Raw genomic sequence first — 17,956 nt, forward strand, 5'->3', positions numbered from 1 at the left:
TATATGTATATAACAAAAAAAGGAGGAGGAGAATTTCGATTATCCCCACGTGATGAGTTGTAATGCCAAAAATATGCATATAAAATAAATGAAGGAAAATGCACATATTTTACACAATTTTGATATATATATATATATATAACAAGTAGATATATTTTTCAACACGTAAATGCTGATAGAACAGCATATATAGGATAAAATCCTTTTAGAGCAGAAAAGTTTGTCGGCAACCAGCCATCTCATGGCTGGTTGCCGACAAACTTTTCTGCTCTAAAAGGATCTTATCCTATATATGCTGTTCTATCTTCATTTACGTGTTGAAAAATATATCTTTCTACTTGTTCTACAATACATTTTGATGCTTCAAAAACAGACTTATGTTTGTTTACATATGACTTAATACATATAATGCTTGAATCGTCTTAGAGAGCATAAATCAGGGAGAAGATGCACTTGTATAACTGTAAGTAGAGTGGGTATATTGTCTGAATTTTATAGTGTTAATTATCCATCACAGCTGGTCTTACCAATCAGTTTTGCATGAAGTTATATAATGGCTATCTCTGATGAGTGTATACCATATAACTGGTTTGTTGCCTAACACTCCATTATATAACTTCACACGAAAATGATTGGTAAGACCAGCTGTGATGGATAATTAACACTATAAAATTCAGACTATACACACATATATATATATATCTATACATATAGCTGCTGGCTCTCCAGACCTCAGTCAAACCGTCCAACCCATGCCAGCATGGAAAACGGATGTTAAACGATGATGATGATGATGACGATATATATATTTTATAAGTGAAATAGTATTGAGTTTGTTGACTGGTTTCGCTTTCACTAATCATGACATTGAAATTATTGTAATTTCATATTTTCTTAAGATTTTAGACCATGTTGTGTGTGGAGAAGTTTGTGATTGAATCTTCCTAAGAAAATACGTTATTACAATAATTTCAATGTCATGATTAATGAAAGTGAAACCAGTCGACAAACACAATACTCTTTCACTTATAAAATATATATATAAAAACGAAATATATTAAAACTATGTAAACTGTGTGCATTTTCCTTCTTATATTATATATATATATATATATATATACATATATATTCATTTGTTCACACACACACACACACACAAATAGTGAGAGAGATAGAGCAGATAGATGCTTATGAATACTGAAAATTCAATTTGAATTCATCTTAGTGAAATATGTAATCATGGAGAGTGCATGAGAACTCAACAGGCAGTTGATGCTACAGTTGTGAGTCTATATGAACTACACGCACAAGAAGAAAGGGGCAGCAAATATCCTGCATAGAAAATATAGGGTACACACACACACAACAGCTGAAATGAGAGCTAACTTTAAAATACCCAGAGAAAAAATATCCCAAAGAAAATGTGTTTATATTACTATGACCTACACTAGGATAGAGAGGCTTTAAGAAATTTGCATGGCATGGCATGGCAAACAAGAATTGTCTAAAGAAAGAGTCTTTGTGTGATAGACTAACAGGGGTTCTTCATAGGCCAACAGGACATATGTAGTTTAGTGACAATACCTTTATTCACAAAGAAATTACTATTACCAGTAGTTTTTACTGAAAAAGCAGGATTATGTCATTTTGCGGTTATATTAACAGAAAGTGTTATATCAATTTATTTCTCTTACTAAAATCTTTTTTGAATTATTAAATATTTCATCTGTCTGGGCCAGGGGGGAATGTGTTTTTTTATTTTTTCTATTTTTGAATTATGCTTCACTTAATCAAAATATTTGGCTCTAATGCAATAGAATGTCTTATTAAAAAAAAATTAATAGAGATATTCACTAATTAAAATAAAGCCAAATAACATATGGAAGCTTAATAAATGAATAAATTTAGCAAATACACATATATTAGTCCAGTTGCCTATAGTGATACATAAAGTGAAACACTTAAACCTTTTAACTGTTTTCATTACCTTATTTCTGTTGAAATACATTCTCTGCTTTGAGTAATTTCATAAAATAAATAATTTAGTTAAGTTACTTTTTCATTATTAAATTGACTTTTGGAACATAGATTAACAAGAAGTTTTGACACAAAGTTATAATTTAGATTGGTTTAGAATAGGAAGTTAGTATCATAGAACCAGGGATTATCTCAAGCAGGTTGTTTTCAAAAGGGTCAATAAACAGACCATAAAATGTTGCAAGTAGTCATAAGATAACTAGTGTCCCAAACTTAGTCAATTTAAAGGTTTGTTTTGTAACAAACCTCAGTATCATATAAGTATTTTCATTACTGATGTTTGAGAGCAAAAAAAAAAAAAAAAGATACTGAACAAAGATAAGGATTTACACCCAGAAAACAAAATGATGAAAATAAAATCATAAAAAATACATGAATGTGATTCAAGTTTTTATCATTTTAAACAATGCCATACATCTGTATATTGTTATCTTTTATCTTCTTCTTTTCCTTGCTTCAGTAATTTGACTGTGACCATGCTGGGGCACTGCCATTGAAGGGTTTTAGTCAAACAAATTGACCCCAGGACTTATTTTCATAAGCCTGGTACTTATTTTATCAGTTTTTTGTTTTCGCTGAATCACTAAGTTATGGGGATGTAAATACACCAACACTGGTTGTCAAGCAGGGGTGGGGGACAAACACAGACACAAAGATACACACATAGATACACACACACACACATACGCACTCTTTTACTTGTTTCAGTCATTTGACTGCAGTCATACTGGAGCACCACTTTAATAATATATACTGCCATGCAGCGGGACTGAACCCACAACCATGTGGTTGGGAAGCAAGCTTACCACATAACCATGCCTGTGCCTTTAAAAAATATGGAATGCCTCTCTGTATCATTCCAATTTTAATGTATGTAGTGCTGAAGCAAGTACATATATGTACTTGTTATATATACCTTAAAACTTCTGATATGTTTAAAACACAAGACTTCATACAACATCTAATACATAACACCAGGAATTACATCATTGGCAATAACCCATGCAAATATGATAGAATCACCTTGTCTTTCAATAACTTACTATATCTGTTAATAGGTGATTACTAATTTAAGGGAAGGAAGAAATGGAAGTTATAACATTCCATTCCTAAGTGCATTAGTAATGTAAACAAACATAAATAGCCATGCCTGAAAATGAAAATATTGCTGTAAATTTGCTACTCATTACTCATTATCCTATGGAACTAATCTCTGCAAGTCTTATTTATTTTTACTGGATTCAGTCACTAAACTGAAAATATGCCTTATTCTTGGTTGTCTATCATATTTCTAGCCTCATCTAGGATGCTTTATAGGAATATTAAAGGCCTTATACTTGATTGGTACTTCACTTCATTGAGAAAGAAGGAATGAAAGGCAAATTTGGCCTTAGCAGGATCTGAATTTGGAATACAAAGGATCTTAACTACATACCACAGGCTTTAATGATTCTGCCAGTCCACTGCCTATTATATAGACTGATACCTTGGAACTTATTTGATCTAATTCAGAGGTAGATGAAATGCAAAGTCAAGAAGATCTAAAGGGAAGCAATTTACATGTAAGCAACTTACATAAAATATCACAAGATACTTTTGTCAACACACACACACACACACACACGTGTGTGTGTGTGTGTGTGTGTGTACATATGGGTTTCTGTACAGTTTCTGTCTGCAAAATTTCACTACAGCTTTGCTCAATTTGAGGCTATAGTAGAACATTTGTCTTCTGATGTACAACAGCTTAACTCTATAAAACATAGCTTACTAATTACTGGGTGTAACATTGAATGAATGAATGAATGTTTTCATCCTCAAAAGGAAGTTCTGGGACTTCAGATACATGCAGAAGCAGTACCACAGCCGATGAGGGTTATTCGAGGTGTGGTTGTTGCTGGTTAAAAACTCTTCTTATCTATTTGTTTCCATTTCGAGCTCTCTTGGAGATGAACAGAGTCATGACCCACCTGAGGTATTTTCTTATCTGAGTTAATGCCAGGATTGATACTGTTTGCAGGCACTTACAGCTAGTGAGGGATTATAGTGCTGGCTGCCTTCTGCTCCATGTTGCTCTTAACGAAATCATAAACCATGGCCTAGATGCCACAGGCTTCTGTTCCCAGTTTGAGCCAGCAAGGCTAGACTGAAGGGACAGTAAAAAACCTGACAGCATGATGATTTTCCCATTCTGTGGTGGTAGGACCCCCATCTACTGGGATGTAGCATGCTGTGACACCTTCTCCAGCAGCAACTTGGTGTGTTCAGCTACCAGTCTAGGATCCACTGCTCATTAGGCTAAGAAAAGCAAACTATATTGGTCACTCTCTGATAGTTTTATGGTCAAGCCAGGGGCATAGGAGACCTCTGGTGTGTTTGGCCCCTGGGCCATATCCTCACTCACCATTATTGGGATGGAGATGGCTATCTGCAAGTGTGAGCCCTATGAATCAGAGTAGCTGTTACAGCACATCTCCCTTGGCTTGAAGTTGTCCTTCTAGTCTGGATACCTTCCAAAACTGCCAAGCTCAGACTATCCACCAAGTTATAATAGCAAATAGTAACACAACACAATATTAACACAACATGAAAGGCCTTCACATGGCTTCTATATAACCATTATTTATCTCTGTTTTCTTTTGAAAACAGTTAAAATAGTGACTGTTAAATTAAGTCATATTCTCTTAGCCAATAAGATATCAAACTTCCCATTTAGCCACTCAGCCTCTTAATCTCACAAACCAATGAAAGAGCTTCAGAGTGGTCATTAAGCCAGCTAGAAATAGCAGTCAAATCTCTCACAAATCGAATCTATCTTCTTTAAAAAAGGATTACATATTAGTTAATGTATCCCTAGATTTACTTGGTGTGTAAACAAGAGTGTTCATAGGTGGAATGTATTTGATCATTGGTCTACTTGGAGTAGGGTTGATAGAGGTGGGTGGGACTAAACAACAAAAAGAACAATCTCTTGACTTGATGGATTCAACAAAACAAAATTTAAAAAAATATATCTATTTCCTTTACTTACTCCTTAAAAGCAAAAAAATAATGTCAAGACTTCAATGTTTATTTAACAAACCAAGTGGTAGATGACCTGTTACTACCCGACAGCAGCATCTCGAATTTCTCTCTTTTAATCCACACCCATTAGCTCCTTACTTCACTCACTTCTTCTTATCTCCTTACATCACTCACTCCTTCCCTTCCTCATTCTCTTTCTACTTCCCTATCTCTTTCTCTCACTTATAAATCTCTTCCCTTCCCCCATTACTCACTCAATCACTTTATGAGCATTCAACTTAATAAAGACACAGAAAACACATCAATGATTTATTAATAAGATCTCAGCCTCATCAATAACCACTAATCTTATTTGTAGCTCTCTGTGTTTTTGTTAGAAAGTACGTCAAACTCTAAATCTACAATTCTTAACCAAGAGAAAACAATTTCAGGATTCCAGGGGAAAATTTGGCATTTCCTCATCACCGTTTTAACATCCCCTTTTTCTATGTTTGCATGGGCTGGAGGGAATTTGTTGAGGCAGATTTTCAACAGCTAGATGTCCCTTCTATCACCAACCCTTACTTATTTTCAAATAAGGTACTATTTCCCCATGACCAGACATGTTTTCAGGGCAGACTGGAAAAGAAAGGCATTGCTTGTATGATGGTGACACTCACTTACAACTATCACAGAATGTCAAGGCAAGGAGATAATAACACACATCATCATCATTCAATGTCTGCTTTCCATGTTGGCATGGATTGGATGGTTTGACAAGAACTGGGTAACTGGGTAGCTGCCCAGATTCCAGTTGTCTATTTTGGCATGGTTTGTACAGCTGGATGTCCTTTCTAACACCAATCACTTCCCAGTGTACCAGTTGCTTTTTATGTGGCGCCAGCATGGGTGCTTATATATACATATATAGTTATGGCATAGTCTGTTAAGAACATAGTAAAGTACAGTATAAAGCTCGTCCACCTTCAGATTTCACCTAGTGCTATCTGGTAGTAGTATTATACATACTTCCACATTTGCATTTGGGCTTCTGTCATGTGTGAATAGATAATTGAAAGAATTTGGAGTCAACAAGAAGGAGTAGAGTTGGACATTTATTTTCAATAATTACAATTATTTCCATGCAACGTAGTTCTCCAGGCTTGTAAGTACTTGATTATGCAACTGTTTCCCTGCATTATAAGATCTAGTTGTGTTTCCTCAAGTGATATGTAAATATTGTCTCCGTAAGTTCAAATTCTCAGTTTCAAGGGCATCCCCACTGTCTGTCATGGCCTGGAGTTAGTAGCAGCCACTGAGTTTATCAAAGGATGTGTTGTGGCAGAAAGTCCATTGGCAAACTGGCCACTACGAACTCCAGGCCATGACAGACAGAGGATGGCCTTGAAACCGAGAATTTGAACTTATGGAGACAATATTTACATATTGTCTGAGGAAACACAACTAGATCTCATAATGCAGGGAAACAGTTGCATAATCAAGTACCTGCATATCTGAAGAACTACGTTACATGGAAACAATTGTAGTGATTGAAAATAAATGTCCAACTCTACTTCTTCTAGTTGACTCCAAATCCTTTCAATTATATATATATATATATATATTGTTTTTTTGTCTTTGTTGCCAAACACATTCACTAGCTTTCTTACAAAGGGGCCTAATGCTCTTAGCTTAGACTTTTAGGGAGACAACCAGATCGAACCATCTCAAGTGTAACTGTCTAAAATGGTCATGACTTCTGGTACTTGACTGATGAAAGAAAGCCAAGAATGACCCGGCTTTTTTTGCCTGTCCTTCTTTTTGTTGTCTATCTGTCCGAACGTTTTAATGCCCTCTATTCCGTTTTTGTTCCATTTATATATACATATATATATATATATATATATATATATATATATATATATATATATATATATATATATATATATATATATACAATGGGATTCTTTCAATTTCCATCTAGCAAATCCACTCACAAAGCTTTGGTTGCCCTGTAGCTATAGTACAATATACTCAATCAAGGTGCCACACAGTGAAATTGAACCCAAAAACCATGTGGTTGAGAAGCAAATTTTTTAACCATGAGAAAATTGCTTTAAGAGTTAAAAAAATAATCTTTGTCATAATTCATACTGTTTTGGCTAGATTTATTCTTGTTAATGTTGAGTTTAAGGATGCTAATGTTAAACTGATAAAAGGCTGTTTGTTAATGTTAAGGAATAAACTATGTATTTGCATACAAGACCTTTTTATTATAAGACAAGAAAAATGGGATTATTGAACTGGTTAAAGTGGATTGGAGAATACAGGCAAAAGTTTAAGAAACGCTGCCCTAAATTAATATTCTCTACATGTTAGACAACCATGCGAAGCTGCAGATAAACCACAACCATTCTTAATTAATGTCTACAAAAAGATTAAAAAAGAAAAGCCAAGTGAAAGACTACATATATGTATATTACATATATTCATATATATACATATACCTGTGTGTGTGTGTGTGTGTGTGTGTGTACATCATACACATAAACGAGATTTTGCAGCCTGTTTCACGTCACACAAACACTTTGGCACATTAGCAGCAGTCTGGCAATGTTTCTACCTTCATTCAGTGCCATAAGCAAGTAAGAAACCAAACAGTTTATATAGAAATAATATTTGAATATATTACAGGCTTGAAGCATAAACAGCAATATGAAAATGAAAAATATTTGGAACCATGCCAAACACTACACTACACAGCTTTATACTTCTTAACTTCTACATTACTCTATACAACAAAGTAAAGATGGTCGAATCAATAGTGTCAGATTACTAACTGAACGGTTGGTGGGTCCTATGTTATCCTGTCACAGACACTGCACTGTGTCTATGGCCAAGATACTTAACTCCCAATGGTTTGGTCCATCCAGCTGTCACAAACAGACTTTTGATCAAAATGATCAAAAACAATCTGTCTGTGACCATCCTGACTTTTTGCATTTATAGAACTGCTTTGTGATTTGAGAGAAATTCAGCTGCAATTTCTAGCCAGCAGAGTCATTGCTTAGAGCTTCTACAGTGTGATGCAAATCATTGCTGTATGCAGCAATTGCATTGTAAAATTAGTAAGTGTTTTGTTAGCTATCAATGATAAGTTCATTCCTTCAGTGAACATAACTTGGAAAGGAGTATTCTCTGCTAACGTAACTTAGTCCATATACTCTTTATGGAGACAAAATCTTCTGTGGCACTCTTTTCATCCAATGACTTTTGGTAATCAGTTTATAATGATTATGTCATCACACTACATTGCATTATGCAAATAATAAATGTCATAAGTTCTCCAGGTTATCACAACAAAATAATTTATCTATCACTATCAAAACTGCCTATGCCACCACCGCCACCACTACCACCACCACCGCCACCAACAACAACATAGCTAGCAAGGGACTTAGAGGAGAAACATTTTGAAAATCCTTATCACTTGCATTACAGAAGACAAACAATATGTGTATGTCAGAATAGTTAAAACATCAATTGCCTAGGCACAAGTACTATACTGGGTTACTAGATTGCTATTACAAATACCAAGTAATAATCTCTGCTATTCTACATTAGTCAAATTCACTTTCAAGCTTCTGCTGCTGTTAATACAAGAATCACAATCTGAATGCAATGTGCCCTCAGTATGATACATGTAATATATAAAGGTATTCAACAGCTCTCTGGAGTCTGTATAACTTGTAAGTTGTTTTCAAATTTCTGATTATCTAATGATGTTGTATAAATCTATTTAAGTAAGGTTCAGGAACAAAATATGTCATATCAGAGTGTGCAGTGAAGTACCAGGCCAGACTAGAGCATAGTATATTTAATGAACTGGATCTATTGGTTGGCCTTCAATGTTTGATTGGCTAGTTTTAAGCTCCAAGTTTATATGTGCAAAGTTCAAGAACAAAATACTGCATGTTGGTATGTACAAAGAGGTACTAAATCACTCAAAAGTATATATTTGTTGAGTTGGATGTATGGGTTGCTCTTAATTTTTTCCTTATCTTTTTATCTCCCTCATATACTTAGAAAAAACAAAATACCTAACTAGATAAGAAATTTGAATTTCACTACATGGACTATCGGTTCAAATCTATTCTGGTGTTGTGTTATGGGACAATATGTTATTTTGTACTACCTTAGTTTTCTTTTTTTTTGTATTTCTTTTCTTCTAATGGCTTAGTCTGAGATGGAAATGTAGAGTTCATGATCCATGTCTGGGCATCCGAATCTGGTAGATGGAAGGAAGAAAGCTACCTGCAAATGGGAGACATGGCTGAAATTCTTACAACAAATTAAACTCCTGAGCTCTACTAAAAGCACCCACAAACCAGATGGTTGTGTTAAACCAGACAACAAATAAAATCTTCCATTCAAGAACAGGAACGGTCTCTCTGAAAGCACTCACCCAAAGTTCCATGCAGTTGGATCAAACTGGTAAACTACTTAACCACAGCCATATAAGGACTGGGCTGGAAGTATTTTTGAGAAAGTCCATGTAACTTTTTGTTCAACAGAAGATTTGTCTCTCCTCTGTTAGAGAAACTGGGGTTCAGTATCAGAGTGATTGACTTTTGCCATTTATGTAAAGATTAACCATTTTAATACCTGAGACCACCTAGTCCTATGATATGGAACAACTTGTGTTAAATTTTATATATTTAAATTAAGACCTTCTATCATGATATTAAGAATTAATCTTATATTAAGTTATCTTACAAACACCATATTGATACATCAATGAAATAAAGAATCCTCTATCTGGCTGATTAAACTGCTTGAAATAGCAGCCACCCTCAAACTAAGCTTTACCATCTTAAGTATGCACTGGACAATATTACTTGTGATAAAAATACAAAAAGGTAGGAGGGTCAAGGCTGGAAAGTCTTTGATTGTAGGACTTGCTAATGAAGATGACCTGGATCTAAGCAACAACAACAACAGCAACCAATAGATAGGAAAATTAACTATTTTACTAAACCCCTTAAAATCTTCAATTATTTTTGAAATTAATTGAAACACATAGAAAATGTTTTTCTATGAGAAATATGATCATGAAATATCTTTTATCTTTTACTTGTTTCACTCATTGGACTGCAGCCATGCAGGGGTACCACCTTAAAGCGATTTAGTGAAACAAATTGACCCCAGTACTTATATTTTATGTCTGATACTTATTTTATTGGTTTGCATTGCTAAACTGTGAAGTTACAAGGACATAAACAAACCAACACTAATTGTTAAGTGGTGGAGGGAGGAACAAAGAAACACACACACACACACACACATGACAGGCTTCCACACAGCATCTATCAAATTTACTTACAAAGCATTGGCCTAGAGCTATGGTAAAAGACACTTGCCCAAGGTATTCCACAGTGGGATTGAACCTCAAACCCATGTGGTTGCAAAGCAAACTTCTTAATCACGAAACCATGCCTGTGTCTATCAATTGATAGCAAGAAACTCTGGAACAATTAAATTATGACAACAATATAAAAATCATAATTTGTATATCTACTTACGATTGAGAACAGCAAGTATTAGAGGTGTGTAACCAGTGCCTGCTTCATGGCAGTCTACATTAACATTTGGACGTCGACGTTCATCTGTATTCACACCATTGCTATGAAGAGCAATGACGTTAGCTTGATTGTTTGGACGATCTTTCTTCTTACTTGGATGGCTTCGGTCAGCAAAGAGGGTTTTCTATAAGTGACCAAACAAAATATAATTCGAGACTTTAGAAAACAGGAATGCTTGAAAAACGTATCATTCATAATTTTGTTACACATAGCTATAAATAACAGTTTAAAATTTTGGTAGAAGGTCAGTAACTTTAGGGGAGGGGGTAGGTGGTCACGTTGACCCTAGTGCTCAACTGATACTTACTTTATTGACCCTGAAAGGATGAAAAGCAAAGTCAACCTTGACAAAATTTGAACTCTGAATGTAAAGAATTGGAAGAAATAGAGCTAAACATTTTGTCTGTTTCTCTAACGATTCTGTCAGCTTACCACGCTCATACATACATTTAAATATCATAGGGATGTGAGTTCGAGTCTCATGGCTAGAAGCTGACAAATTTTTCTGCAAAATATGGATATTTTATCTTGTTCCTGCTGTTCTGTCAGCATTATTCTGCGTTTGAGAATAAATTATTTCCTTATCTGTCATCATCATCATCATCATCGTTTAACATCCGCTTTCCATGCTAGCATGAGTTGGACGATTTGACTGAGGACTGGCAAGCCAGAAGGCTGCACCAGGCTCCAATCTGATCTGGCAGAGTTTCTACAGCTGGATGCCCTTCCTAACGCCAACCGCTCCGAGAGTGTAGTGGGTGCTTTTACGTGCCACCGGCACCATTTCTACTATAGGATACTATATTTAAATAATCCTTTCTACTGAAATTTTGGGATGGAGGATAGTAGATTACATTGACCTCCAGTGTCCAACTGGTATTTATTTTAACAACCTCAGAAGGATGGAAAGCAAACTCAACCTCAGCAGATGTTGATCTCAGAAAGTAAAAACAGATGAAATACTGCTAAGAGTTTTGCCCAGTGTGCAAAAGATTCTGCCAGCTCACTGCCTTTATACATATAAATAATCCTTTCTACTAAAGGCACAAGGCCTGAAATTTTGCGGGAGGGGGAGTAGTTGATTATACCAACTCCAGTCTTTCATTGGTACTTAATTTATTGACCCCGAAAGGATGAAAGGCAAAGTCAACCTCAACAGAATTTGAACTCAGAACGTAAAGACGGACGAAATATTACTAAGCATTTCACCTGGCGTGCTAACGATTCTGCCAGTTTGCCACCTTTTTATACATATAAATAATAGAATCAAGATAGACAAGCAATAATTTACTAAATATTTAAAATAAATTTTAAACTTTAAAACGATTTTTGTTTGGATTTTTCATGCAACATTTACCATAACACTTGATTTCCAGAGCATCACTAAGTCAAAAAGATTTAGAATCATGTCTCTACTTTCTTAAAAGAATAGACACACTGGTTATTGAAATCTTAAATATACACTGTCTGTAGAAAATAGAAGAGATGTTTGTCATATCCGAAACACCTTTGATCAAAGATCTGCTCAGTCAGAGCAACTACCAACAACTAGAACTCTGATATCTTCACCTGCCAGAATAAATAAAAGTTAAATCTCAACTACAACACTAAAAATAAAAAATAAAGCAAAAACAAAAACAAAAGTTCAAAACAGTTTGAGGTGAAATAAACATTACAGTTGCTTTGTTCAAGTAGAAACTGCAGGAGCTATCTGAAGATGTTGCAAGCTCTTTCTCTTGGTGATGACTAAAACATCAAAGTAATTTTATCATCAGCAGATATCTCAGGGTTACAATTCACCTCTTAAGCAAAATACTTGAAACGTTCATGGTTAAAGAGTTCAGCTAAACTATATAATATTTCAACAGTTCACACTGTATATAATGCATGTTATAAAGTTAATCATTGCATTGATTTAAATTCTATTTTTGATCTATCTGTATGACAAATCTGGTTCATTCTCCAATAATTTATTTCAGCCAAGAATTTGAATCATCAAAGCAAAGGGAGTGGCATGATGACTCAGTTATGAATTATTAGTCAAGACCAAGCCAACTAGTGTGGTATGGTAGATTTAATTTGTGATTCTCTTGTAGCTACTTTGTCATATATAGTAAAATTTATGCTTTTCTAATAAGGTTGTAATATGAGAAAAACATCCATAGTTATCTCCCCTAGTTACCAAAATAATAAAACCATTATCAATCATTGACTAATATTGCCTTTTTTTCACAGTATAATTATTTTTCATTAGCTCACTAGACTCAATATGTTATTATGAACTCAACTGTTATTTTTTGTGCAGATAGTGATGGTAATTCTGAGTAATTTATTCTTAAAAGTATAGTACTTTTCCAAATCAACCAGAGTACAATATTTATTTAGTTATTCTCTCATCAGTATTTTAGTAAGTACTAGGAAATCCATGTTTTGCTGAGGAGGTTTAATATGATTGAAATATACACAGAGTTGTCTCTCATACTTACTGATTTAATTAGTCAATATTAGTAATTGGCTAATATATGTTTAATCAAATACTGTCTCTTCTCATTGCATGATTATTTCTAATTAGCTACTTAATGAAGCAAGGCAATGAATTAACAGAATATGAGTGTTGGATAGAATACCTCTTGCTATTTGTTCAAATCCTCAGCATTTTGAATTTAAATGCTGCCAAGATCAACTCTGCAATTCATACTTTAGGGATCAATAAATAAATGCCAAACCAGGGCAGTGGATAGAGTTAGATGCCTTACAGTATCTGTTCCAGCTTTAGGTCTTCTGACAGAAAGAGCAATTCCTGTATCGACACTGGTTCCAAGCAGTATAGGCCTGAGTAAGTAGCCTTTTCCTTAGATAAACATTGGTGTCAAAGAAAGAGAAGACTTACATGCATGGGCAACTGCTAATCTTCCTGAAAAATTCCAAGCCCAAGCTGGCACACCTATGTGCAGATATATGGTCAGTTCTGACTAATGGTGGTCCTATTGAACTTAATGCTCATTTTCATTTTTGTCCATTGGGGTGACAAGGACCATCTAGTTATCCTTTGGATGACTGATGACTTGTGTGGTAACTTTGTTTAAAGGTGAAAAAGAGTTGTGCACCATTAATCTCACTCTTGTTGTGACCATCTTCAATCCAGTGGAAAGACCAGGTTAAGATGATTGCTGCCCTCCACAATGCATTGCTGTCAAACCATGAAGAGTTCTTCTGCAGAGTTCGCCTGACCCAGTCATATGCATATGTAGGCAAGCCCTAATATGCTATTTGACCCATATTTGTGACCCTGACAGGTGCTACTACTCTGTGTCAGAACAGACCTGGAACAACAGTGACTAAGAGGTGATTCCACATTCCTCAAAAACCCTAGAACTCCCAAACCAAGGCTGGATGCAGTATAACTTAAAATGCTCATTGTATTAAATATATGTTTACATTAACTTGACTATTGTTAAATAGAAGAGTCATGAGAAAATGATTGATTCAGACTTCAAATTCTCTCAGCTGGACCACTCTAATATTTTGAATCTGTGAATTATCAGAAATTCAATATATTAAGCCTGTTCTCTTGACATTTGATTTGTTAAACTGAAATAAATGACATAGCCACAGCTCAACAATGATGATGAAAACAATGGCTATAGCAATGACCATAATGACAACAATAGTAAAATAGATTATTTTCTATTTTAGAATCAAAATTATATTCAGGATAAATGTACTACATGAATTACTCTTTATGGATTTGAGATCAAATTATACTGAGATATTTTATGAATAAAGTGGACACCAGTAGTTCTAACTAATGAGCCTCTATTCAGTCACTCCTTGGCCTACTAGAAATAGCAACCAAATTTCCCTCAAATCACACCACAGTCTTAAATAAGAAGAATACGATGGGCAATGTAATCTCTCATATACAAAAACAACAAAAAAAAGAAAAAAGTTTGTCACAGTCAGAATGTTTATAATTATAGGAGTGACCAAAGATTAAACACTAACAATAAACAGATACGAGTATTATAACCCCAGTTGCCATGGTGACAGCATAGAATCCTAACCACTAGACCACTTATATACTAAGTTTGTCCATACATGATAGGGTGTACACATTTTTAGAAAATTGAAGGGGAGCAAGGGACAAAAGTGGTAAAAGAAATGCTGTGCTAGAACTAGAAATAGCAGCTGATATCTCCCTCATACCAAAGTAACAAAAGAAGAGACACCTTAGATAACATCATTACATGTGTGTGTGTGTGTCTAGGTTTGTCCCCCACCACTGCTTGACAACCAGGGTTGGTGTGTTTATATCCCCATAACTTAGTGGTTTGGTAAAAGAGACTGATAAAATAAGTACTAGGCTTTAAAAAAATAGTATTAGGGTCGATTTCTTCAACTAAAATTCTTAAGGTTATGCTCCCGCATGGCCACAGTTAAATGACTGAGACAAGAAAAAGATAAAAGATAAGGGATAAAAATAAAAGAAGCACATTGGATAATCTAATCCTTGATATATAAAAAAGAAAGGATGTTCATGGTTGGAATGCCTTTGATGGTATGCCTGCCCAATCAGAGCTGACCTGGAACTAACTGCTAACAACAATAATATGATACCAGAAGAATTTGAACTTTAAGGTTAATAGTCAAGCTCCTTATAACCTATCATTCACCCAGCTCTCATACTTCCAATGTTCCTAACAGACAGAATCTTTCTTAATCTCTCTCTCTCTCCACTCTTCCTCTCTCTCATGTTCTTGTGTGAGACATTCATTGTGAGATATTTGAAATTAAATGTCTCAAATACTTGTTGAGTGGGAAGGAGACACAGGATACAGTATCATGATAGCTATGTTTGAAAGATAGGTTCAACTTCCAACAAACTTGAGATATCAGTAAATTTAACAGTATAGAGAACTATTTTGTTGTGTGTGCGCGTACACACACACACACACACACACAAATTCATACTCTCAGGCAAGGGTGAGGGATTAAGCTCTCTTTGCAATCACATGATTTTAGATTCAGTCTCACAGTGTGGTACCTTGGGCAAGTATCTTCTACTATAGCCTCATCTGTGTGGAAACCTGTCATATATACATATGTATATATAGCACAGAATTTTGTCAGTGAACAGGTCGCAGTCTCAAAGCGACGAAAATATTTTGGCAAATTAAATTTAAATGTTGAAGTGAATCTAATGGTTTTTGTGTGTTTCTCAAATGGCTTATAAACACCTTCCACGCTGCAATTGTTTTCGTCTCAGCACACGATCTTAGATCAGGTCACTTGCTATGCAAGTACATCCTTGCTAAGCAAGTACATATTTCTTACAATCATAGTCTGTATCCTGGGACTATGAGTGTGAGAAATATGTGATTTGTGGAAATGCGTGTAGCAATGCATTAAAATATTTATAAATTCCATCCATGGATTATTATTATTATTACTATATTTATCCTACATTATATTGGCACTACTCAGTGCAATGCCAAAGAACTGCTATTGCCAGCTGGCGTCCTTTTGGCTGTAGCCGGCATAATAAAATAGCAGTTTTTATATACATATTCATAAATGTTTCCAATAAATGAACTTAAAGGATATATGTGTGTGTGTGTATACACACACACATACATACATATATGTACGTGTGTGTATGCGTGTATTTCTTCTCCACCACTTGACAACTGGTATTGGTTTGTTTATGTTGCCATAACTTAGCAGTTCAGCAAAAGTGACTGATAAAATAAGTATTAGATTTTAAGAAAATAAGAACTGACTTCAACTTGTTCAACTAAACCCTTCATGGCTGCACTCTAATGACTGAAAGAAGTAATACATACATACATACATACATACATACATACGTACGTACGTACGTACATACGTACATACACACATACAGTTTGTCTGTGTTATCTATATCCCAAAGATGGAGCCTTGTATCTTTGTTGGAAACCAGCCTCTCCTCAGTGGAAGATTTGTAATAATTAAAAATAGAAGAGACATACACACATACATACAGATATACATATACATATATATATATATATATATATATATATATATATATAGAGAGAGAGAGAGAGAGAGAGAGAGAGAGAGAGAGAGAGATACACTTGTTCTCATATATAAAAATGTTTTTGTGTGAGTGTGCGTATGTGTATATATATATATATATATATATATATATATATATACACACACATATACCACACATACACATATATAAATGCTTATATATATTTACGATTTATAAAAATATTTCTTCACAAGTCTGTACTATCACAACTATCTGATGAACAGCTTTGAGAAACCGATTAACAGTTTGTGAAGTTTTTCAGCTCTAACAGAATATATATATTATACACACACACAGCACCCCACGAATATAATTGACATGCTAACCTGATTGGCACTAAGTCACTCACAGACACATCCCAACCCCTGACCCACAGGCATACTGCCTCTTATCTGTAACTCTTCTACTGGTCTTTCCTTCAGGTCTTCTGGAATTCCTTCCCTATTCGTGTCTTTCTTTGACTTACAAAGAAGAATATTAATGGGTATCAATATCACCAGCATAGAAGACCCTGCAAAAGCCAGGAAAGTGTTGGGGGCTTTCACAGCCAGAAAGTAAAAACAAAAACAACTAGTCCTGCAAAACCAATATATGTAAATGTATGCATAAATATGTGTACGCATAGTTGCAAACATGGCTGTATGGTAAGAAGCTTGCTTCCCAACCACATGGTTCAGGGTTCAGTCCCACTGCATGGCACCTTACGCATGTTTTCAACTATAGCCTTGGACCAACCAAAGCATTGTGAGTGGATTTGGTAGACAGAGACTGAGAGAAACTTGTTGTGTGTGGCCAATGCCAGTGTCACATATCTGGCACCCATGCCATGACACGTAAAAGCACCCTTCAAACTTTGTGCCTCACAGAGGCATTGACAAGTGACCAAGATCTTTGGTAATATACCATGCTTGAGAAGACCCGTAAAACCAAGTGAGGTTGTAGTCATGGCTGATGCTGGTGTTTCATAAGTGGCACCCATACTGGTGGCACATAAAAAGTAGCCGCTACAGTCTTGGGAGTGGTTGGCTTTAGGAAAGGCATCCAAATGTAGAAACCATGCCAAATAAGATTGAATCCTGGTGCAGCTACCCAGCTTACTAGTTTTCATTTAAAGCATCCAACCCATGCCAGCATAGAAAATGGATGTTAAATGATGATGATATATATATATATATATATATATATATATATA

General features: G+C 35.1%; 1 protein-coding gene, 1 long non-coding RNA gene and 1 other non-coding gene across 3 annotated transcripts in view; 2 read left to right on the top strand and 1 right to left on the bottom strand.

Annotated features, from left to right (window-relative positions):
• Positions 1-17,956, bottom strand: part of LOC106877910 (uncharacterized) — a 102,088-nt gene that overhangs the window by 49,159 nt on the left and 34,973 nt on the right. Inside the window, exon 2 of the mRNA XM_014926961.2 lies at positions 10,623-10,806. Within this exon, the coding sequence (XP_014782447.1) occupies positions 10,623-10,806 (184 nt within the window). The remainder of the gene's footprint in view (positions 1-10,622; positions 10,807-17,956) is intronic.
• Positions 3,878-4,014, top strand: LOC128247144 (U4 spliceosomal RNA). The gene has a single exon (XR_008263558.1). It is a non-coding gene; the product is annotated as a U4 spliceosomal RNA (small nuclear RNA).
• Positions 8,626-17,956, top strand: part of LOC128247016 (uncharacterized) — a 10,688-nt gene continuing 1,357 nt past the window's right edge. The window contains exons 1-2 of the long non-coding RNA XR_008263419.1: positions 8,626-8,789; positions 12,662-12,745. This is a non-coding gene — a long non-coding RNA (uncharacterized LOC128247016). The remainder of the gene's footprint in view (positions 8,790-12,661; positions 12,746-17,956) is intronic.

The sequence above is a fragment of the Octopus bimaculoides genome, chromosome 2 (genome assembly GCF_001194135.2).
Source record: "Octopus bimaculoides isolate UCB-OBI-ISO-001 chromosome 2, ASM119413v2, whole genome shotgun sequence".
NCBI classification, from domain to species: Eukaryota; Metazoa; Mollusca; class Cephalopoda; order Octopoda; family Octopodidae; genus Octopus; species Octopus bimaculoides.